Source organism: Pholis gunnellus, assembly GCF_910591455.1.
Source record: "Pholis gunnellus genome assembly, chromosome: 9".
NCBI lineage: Eukaryota > Metazoa > Chordata > Actinopteri > Perciformes > Pholidae > Pholis > Pholis gunnellus.
In genome coordinates this window covers 8,971,289-8,979,720 of record NC_136535.1, presented here as the reverse complement: position 1 = coordinate 8,979,720, position 8,432 = coordinate 8,971,289, and the positions used below count along the sequence as shown (strand labels likewise).

At 46.1% G+C, this 8,432-nt stretch overlaps 1 protein-coding gene across 1 annotated transcript in view; it reads right to left on the bottom strand.

Moving 5' to 3' along the window:
- Positions 1-340: 340 nt before the first annotated feature.
- Positions 341-8,432, bottom strand: part of LOC306701033 (protocadherin-16-like) — a gene marked incomplete at both ends in the record, with an annotated part of 67,100 nt that continues 59,008 nt past the window's right edge. Inside the window, 11 exons of the mRNA XM_079166254.1 lie at positions 341-2,934; positions 3,395-3,536; positions 3,667-3,953; positions 4,247-4,377; positions 4,619-4,770; positions 5,060-5,271; positions 5,353-5,466; positions 5,574-6,440; positions 6,551-6,760; positions 6,940-7,065; positions 7,814-8,053. Coding sequence (XP_079022380.1) covers positions 341-2,934; positions 3,395-3,536; positions 3,667-3,953; positions 4,247-4,377; positions 4,619-4,770; positions 5,060-5,271; positions 5,353-5,466; positions 5,574-6,440; positions 6,551-6,760; positions 6,940-7,065; positions 7,814-8,053 — 5,075 coding nt within the window. The remainder of the gene's footprint in view (positions 2,935-3,394; positions 3,537-3,666; positions 3,954-4,246; positions 4,378-4,618; positions 4,771-5,059; positions 5,272-5,352; positions 5,467-5,573; positions 6,441-6,550; positions 6,761-6,939; positions 7,066-7,813; positions 8,054-8,432) is intronic.

Here is an 8,432-nt window from a genome sequence, read left to right as displayed (position 1 = left end):
ATGTGAATATAAAAATATAGACAATGCTTTTGTACAAAATATTGACATCATGTATGAATCTCCTTTCGAATGTGCAAAATAACACTGATCAACAGAAAAATGAGGAGTTTCTTTCCAAAAACACACAAAAAAGGCAAAGTCCATTTTGGCCTGTTCGGCGTAGAATCGTGTAGTTTTTCTTCAGTAAGCAACACAATGTCAGCTATTTGGACTTCTTAGTGTAACCTTGTGTACTCTTAAAGGAGAGAAAATAGCTTTGACTCATTTAAGGTTGCAGCACCTGTGGTCATACAGTAGAACAAGTCTGGGACAGCAATGACTCTGTTTTAAATCACCAAATTTAAATCCTCAGCTCTGCCTCCTCACTGTGTTCTAAATTGTGGTCAGTTGTGCTGATCACTGATGCAGAGGGGCCCTGTGAGACACTGAAGGGTGTGATTGCAGGAGAACGTGCTGCCAGTGGTGAGAGAGAGGGAGAGAAACTTGGAGACATGGCGACTGAGGAGATGGATCCCTCTGCGCTGAGGGGAGACCTTCGAAAAGAAGCCAAGTGGGGGAACGTCCTCCCCACAGCAGGCTTTGGAGGTACAGTTTTGGCCCCGGGGTGGGCCACAGAGGTTATGAGAGGCGGGGGGTCGATTCTTGACTCTGCCTTCGCTTTGTGATGAAATGACCTGCGAGGATGAGGAGGAGCCGTCTCATCTTTTAAACGTGCTATCTCAGTAAAAACATTAGCTAAAGGCTGAAACTGGGGACACCAGTTTAGCAGGTAGTCCCAGTTATAGCTGCCCCTCAGCTCCTCATCACTGGCTACGATGGCTGTCAGGGAGCCATCTACAGCAGGCTTTCCATCCTCTGGGAAAGTATAATCTTTAGGGTGGGAGATGCTGAGTCCCCGTCCCACTCCCACATACCCACCCCCCTCATCCCTGTAAACTGGCACCTGGCCAGCTAATAAAGTACCATTCAGACTGCCCAGTTTCTTCCCTTTGAACCAATCGATGGAAGGCTCACAGGACACGTCTGACAGCTGATCTGCATCCTGCTGGATTCCTGAGTCCGGACCACGGGCAGAAATGCGCTCCTGCATCGAGGAGGAGATACTTGACACCCGAGGGTATTCATTAATCATTCTGATCTCATCGTCCTCTGCTGCCTCTGCCTCCGCAGAACCACGCCCACTGGAGTGGGAGGGATCCAGGGATCCTCCACGAGTGTATGGACCCCCGGAGCTGCCACTCTGATCGGCCGTGTATCCAGGAAGGGCCTGATGGTAAATAATTTCACTTGCCGCTATCTTTGTTTCCTCAAACTTGTGCAGCATGGTGCCTGACTTGGCTTGAGTTCGTCCGTGTGCCTTTCGCTGCTTTCTCTGACGCCTTAATTTAACAAAAAAGAGCGCCACAGCAATTATTATTAATATAACTATGGTCCCAAGTGAAACTGCAACAACACTGACAAGCAGCATATTCATGTCTGTGGTGAGACCAAAAGATGTATGGGTCACATCTACGGAAACTTTGGCCACTGCTATGCGGGACGTCTCCAGAGGGCTGTGAGCGGTCACATCCAGTGTCATTAGACGCACCTCTCTTTTAGAGCGACTCACATGTCTACTGTAGCTGTCCATCTTTAAGGAAATTGCTCCTGTTGATTTATTGACTTCAAAATAAGGTGAAATATCTGCTAGAGAGTAGAGGACAATGCCATCCACGCCTCCGTCCTCATCTCTGGCTTGCACTTTGCCAATGATCTGACTTTTCTTTGCTCCCTCAGGCACTTCAAATGAGATCTCTGAGGAGGTGAAAACAGGATCATATTCATCTTCCCCTGTAACATAAATCTGCACTGTTACAGTAGCCGAATAGTTGCCAGCATCCATGGCAACAGCAACAAAACGGAATGAGTTCACCCTCTCAAAGTCAAAAGTCGAGCGAGTCCGTACTTCTCCTGAAGTTTGGTTCACGAGGAAGGCCTCTCCTCCCTCTTTAGCGTTGTCTAACATGTAGTACCTCACCTGTCCAAAAACACCCCTGTCATGGTCGATTGCATGCAGCATGGTGACTAAGGCATTCTGGGGTTGGTTTTCCCTGATGCTCGCAGTTATCAGTTTGAGGGGAAAGAAGGGCCGGTTGTCGTTGATGTCCTTCACCTCAATACTGACTGTGGACAAAGCATAGTGACCGTGACCGTCTGTAGCCTGGACAACAATCATATGGGACCACTGTCTCTCAATGTCCAGAGGCCTCTGCAGCCTCAAGGCTCCGGTCCACTGGTCCACCTGGAAAAGGTCCGTCTCGTCCCCGGAGCTTATGGAGTACTGCACCTCTCCATTGGGAGCAGAGTCTGGATCTGTGGCAGACAGATGCAAGAGCTCTGTCCCTGCTGCCGCACCCTCATTCAGTATGACACTGTACTCTGCTCGGCTGAAGGCTGGAGGGTTGTCATTGGCATCTGTGATACTGATGAGAATGGGAACGCTGGAGCTGCGCTGAGGGATTCCTCGATCTGATACCACAACAGTCAGGTTAAAACTTGGCACTGCTTCAAAGTCAAGCTCCTCCACCAGGATCAGAGTCCCGACTGTCTGGAAGCCCTGCCCCTCCAAGAAGCGCACGCTGCTCTCAATCTGGAAGGTATTACCTGAGTTGCCACTGGCAATGGCAAAATCAAAACCACAGTTGTCCCGCGACAGGTCTCCGTCCACAGCTTCTAAGGTCAGTACAGTTGATCCAGGAAGCCCATCTTCACACACAGTGGCTCTGTACTCTGACTGGTGGAAGATGGGGGCGTTGTCATTGACATCGGAAACGTGTACCTGGACAGTGGCAATGGATGAAAGGGATGGAGTGCCCTGGTCCCGCACCTCAATTACCACCAGGATGGAGGGATTCTTAAAATCAAACTCTGTTCGTTGGTTGACAAACAGAGTACCTATAAGATTAAAAGAAAGTGGTTATTAAAAGAGCAACTTCAATTTAATCTTCTGTCCAGAGTTGGATTTGTGGCTCATTGAAATAAATAACACTGTAGCAGGTTTGGGCACATGCTGTTGAATGGAACCGTATTGGAGGCAAAGGAATAGTATGTGAGAATAGGAGACAAAATGAGGCAAAAAGACTACTCTTTTATAATGGACTTATATTTAGATGCTATCTCAAGCAAAACATCTGAGTCAAATAACTTCAATAAATAAATACATTTGGCTTTGAATGACTTTTAATGAACAAAATGATTAAATATGTTGGCAAAGCCTGTTGCAAATATGTCCAAACCACAAATGTGCATCCAAGAAGAGCCTTAGGGGATAACATTTTTATGAAGGGTAATTAAGGGGAGCTCTAGTTAAGAGAACAGTTCTCAACAACTCTTAATGTGCACACAGTAATCTCACCGTTGCTTGGGTCGATGTAGAAGACTCCCCTCGTTGATGACATTACTCTGTAGGTTATCTTCCCGTTCTCCCCAGAGTCACGGTCAGTGGCTGTTACTGTGATGACTGCACTGCCTGCTGGGAGGTGCTCCGATACAGTGACCTAATAAGAAACACACCATACAGATTAAAACAGATTATATATCCATTACAGGTACTTCAACAATTTAACAAAACATGTTAATTATCAAAACGGTGGTGGTATATATGCATGTGTGAGGAGGTAGCTGTACCTGATACAAGTCTTGAGTAAAGGTGGGTGCGTTATCGTTCACATCGTCCACCAGCACAGTGATGTTAGCCTCGCTTTGATGTATGGAGTCGGATGAGCGGACAGTCAGAGTGTACCACGTCCTGTCCTCATAGTCCAGAAGGCCCGTCAGAGACACCCCTCCTCCATAACGATGAATCCCAAACATGCCTTGAATGTTTGTATCCAGGTGTAGTGTGTAAGAGAGGGCTGGCCCTGAGTCTACGTCATTTCCTGTTACTTGGGTGATGACTGTGCCAATCATAGTATCTGTATGATAAAAAGTTGCAGAGGCAAGAAAAGAACACATTTAGGTTGCAGCTGAAATAAAGCACAGAGATTCTAAGTAAATAAAAAAAGACATTTTCTTTATTAAGAAATATCCTGTTCTGGAGAGCCTTGATCTAATAGACAGGAAATGAACAGAGGAACTTGGCAATAGCCTGTTTCATAATAGGGTCAGACTTTTCTCTCTGAGCCCCACTGAGTGAGCTGCCAGGGGGTGTGATGTGAGGCTTTATGATAAGATCACAGGACTAACTTCCACTGTGAAGCTGACTTACCCTCGGGCACTCGGATCTCCCGATGCAGAGGAATCATGGGACTGTTGTCGTTGAGGTCGATGATGATCACAGTGAGAGTGGCAGAGCCAGCCAGTCGCGGGGTTCCCCGGTCTGTTGCCGTAACAACAAGCCTGGTGGCAAATAATGAATGTCAGTGTCTGAACTTTTAACTTGTATGAATCCGGCTGTGTAATGATTCACCCCCCACCGAGATCAGCCCTGTTTTTTTGTGTCAGAATGAGCATTAGAAGATGTTTTTAAAGCGCTCACTTGCAAACGTAATGTAAAAGTAAATACTTTAAAAGATGAGTCGAGAGGAGCCACATGGCAGGATGTGATAACAGACAAAGATAACAAAAGAGAAAAACTCACTTTGTTTGCGTCCAGATCTCTCTGTCCATTATGGCTGCAGTGGTGATGCTGCCGGTCACTGGGTCTATCTTAAACAAGCCACTCATGGACGATGACCTGATAGAGTAGGTCACCTGACCATTTTGTCCCTGGTCCAAGTCATCTGCAGCAACCTGAGGAAATGACCAACCCATTTTGGAAATTAAAAAATGGAAATATTTGCAGCAGCTGTTTCAGTGTAACATGAACTAGTGAGCAATATTGGACTTGGAAGGCAAGAGTTAATCAAAATGGCCTTGGCTTCATGGCATAAATGATTCTCTAGTATATTCAGATGGGACACTGACAACACATGCAATTGAATAGAGTCATTTCTATACACCGCTGAAACAATCCAGGTTTCTGAAGCACAAGTTACTTTTTTCCAACCATAATAGACATGTGGGGGACAGGCTACTGCACCTGAATAATGGGGAAATCATAGCCCTGTGCCTCTCTAATGTAGGCCACATAGTTCTGGAGTTGGAAGCGTGGCAAGTTGTCATTGACGTCCTGCAGGATTAAGTTGACAGCCATGTAGGAGCTGGAGGATGCTGTCTCAGCTTTCACCACAAGGCGGAGTTTCGGGGTCTCCTCAAAGTCTAGTTCTTCAGATTTCTGGACCCATATTTCACCTAATTCACAAAAATAACAATGAGTCACTGTAGGTTTGGGAAAAATTGTTTTACAGAGTATGCTGCCATCTCTGCACTTACCAGTAATGGAGTTTATTCCAAAAGATTGCATTCTGTTTCCACTGAAAATACTGTAGCTGATACCAGTTTGAGAACCTTCGGGGTACTGGGCCTCAGTCTGTGTTACTACTGTGCCTGTAAGGTGAAAAACACACTTGGTTGAAACATTTTACTTCCAGTTATTATTTCTACTACACATTCACAAATTCCCAAGTAAAAACATTGATCTCTAATATCAAAACCTTTTGCAGCGTTCTCCTGCAGACTGACGTCTCGAGCCTTGCGAGAGAAGCGAATCCCTCTGTAGCTTTGTTCCCTGATATAAACGATAACCACCCCCAGGGAAGATTGAGCCGGGTTTCCCTGATCCATGGCCTGAACTATCAAAGTTCTCTGGCTTTGGGTCAGAGTCTGTAGCTTCTCTGTGGCCTGGATGTCTCCCGTCAGTGAGTTGATGGTGAAGCCCCTCACAGGGTTGGCGAAACGATAAAACACAGAGCCATTAGCCCCGAAGTCCTTGTCCTCCGCCCTCATGGTGGCCAGCACTCGGCGGCTGGACACGCTGCTGGCGGAGATGTTCACAATAAGCGGGTCCTGAATGAAGAAGGGTGTATTGTCGTTCACATCCTGAATGTAGACGGTCACCTGAACAGTGGAGTTATGTGGGTTTGCAGGGGAGGAGTCAGTGGCACACACATTAAAGTTGTAAGAGGCAGTTCTCTCTCTGTCCAGGGGTGCTGCTGTGATGATGCGGCCTGTGTTCTGGTCTATGATAAACATGCCCTTTGAGCCAGTGCTCAGAAAGTACAGCACCTGGCTGTTGGGGCCCTGGTCCAGATCAATGGCTTTCACCTCTAGGACCAGTGAGCCGATGGGAACATCTTCCGAAACGTCCGCAGTGTAGCTGCTACTCTGAAACTGGGGGCTGTGATCATTGATGTCCATAACGGTCACCTCCACGGTAGCAGAGCTGCTGAGGGGAGGGTGGCCCTGGTCCTGAGCTGTGACTGTTAGCGTGTACCCAGCCCTCCTCTCTCGATCCAGAGGCCTTGAGGTGGACAACACACCTGACTGTCTTTCCAAGAGAAAATCTCCCAATGGATCTCCAGCTGCAAGTAGAGTAATGGGGCAAACAGTTATACTTTTTTGCTAAATCATGGGACCAGTTCAGCTTATCATTTAGAAACTCAATGGTACAATAAACAAACTGCCAAATCACCTATGATTTTGTAGTTAATTTCGCCACTATCTCCTGCATCCTGGTCTGTGGCTTTCAGGGTAAACAGAGGCAATGTCGCCAGGTTTTCAGGCACCTCTATGCTGTAGTAGAGACGTCCAAAGAAAGGGCCGTTGTCATTCTCATCAAGCACTCTGATCCTCACTGTGGCTTTGGCATAATTGGGAGGAAGGCCTCCATCTTTTGCATAAACTGTCAAAACATAAGAAAACAAGCACACCCATTATTAACAGCAACAGTATTAATGGTGACTTTAAAGAGATGGTGACATTTGAAATTCGCAAAGTAACTCTTAAATATTTTTTATCTCAAAGCAGTCTTCTTTGGGCATGTTTTATCTGTGATGGTGGACATCTTTTGGAGAGCAGTACCTGTCACGGTGTAGTACTCCTGGAGCTCCCTGTCCAGTGACTTAGAGGTAGTTATTACACCTGTCACTGGGTTGATGCTGAAACCCTCCTCTGAGATTCCACCATATGTCACTTGCCCATTGGTTCCTACAGAGAAACACACAGTCATTGTAAAAAAACAAAGCTACCAAATGTCACCAAAGCTTTGAGAAAAAAATAACAGGTATTTGGATTTCTCTTGTTAATGGCTTGTATACCTATTTGTTTGTTTGTCATTAGTTTTTGCTGTCAAAGCGTTTTGCAGTGACGGCCCTCCCTCAGGTGTCTGGATGCCAGATTGCGTGCTAACAGAGAGCAGCCTGGCAACCTCACCTGCTCACTTCACTAATTACTTTTGGAGAGAAAGTTTATAATCCTTCGGTTTTACGTGCTTCTGACTAAGTCAGAGGGAATGCACCCTTTCTGTATCCCTGCCCCCACCCAACTGGGTCTTCAATTAAAAACAACTGTTAATGTCTGCAATGTGTACACATAATCAGCACATGAAGGCTGAGATGAAATACAGGCATTTTTTCCCATCTTGATTGCTGATGCAGCAAAAAAAACACACACAGAAACACAGAACACACAGCATGCTTTATAGGTAATTAGTTCAAAAGATGTGTGCTTGTCTTGGGCTAAATTTATGCTAAACGTTTTTTTTAGACATCTAGTTTAGATGTAACTACATCAACATTTCTATGATGATAATTCATCATGTAGTAAGGACTTGTTAGTAGTATTGTGACCTGCAAATGACCAAATTAGTTCTCAACGGGAAAGAATTGTTGATTTAAAAGTATAAATTACATGTGCAGGCTGCAGTAACCAAGTCAGGGCACGTTGTATGTCTCACCTTGGTCCAGATCAGAGGCGGACACCGTCAACACACTAGTTCCTGGTGGCCGGTTCTCAGAGATCTCGGCTTCATACTGGCTCTCCTCAAACCATGGCACCTCATCGTTAACATCAATCACGTGGACACACAGCAGCTGGCTGGACGAGTGTCGGGGTATCCCATGATCCTCAGCGGTTATTGTGAGGTTAAAGATGTCCTGCTCCTCACGGTCCAGAGGTTTGAAAATAGACAGAGAGCCTGTAGAGAGATGAATCAGGGGCGAAATGTGAGGAGAGGTTTCCTGTTTGTGTGTGTGTGTGTGTGTGTATCTGTGAGTGTGTGTGTTTTATTATAGCCTGTTTCACAGCGGCAGTTACACACGACAACTTCGGCCTGAAAAAATGCCATCAGAGGCAATAATACATGCCACTTTCCATGGTTGTTTGTAGTCAAGTGATTTAAAAAGCAAGTGTGAAAAGTTGCCGTGTGAGGCCCAAATCAGAGCTAATCTACTCCACACACACACACAGCTTTGCCTACCTGAGCGCTACCACCACCACCACTGCTCTAACAGCCCAACAGTCTGGCCACAGTTTACGAGATTTTCCATTGGAGAATGCCGCAGCCATCGAGAAAG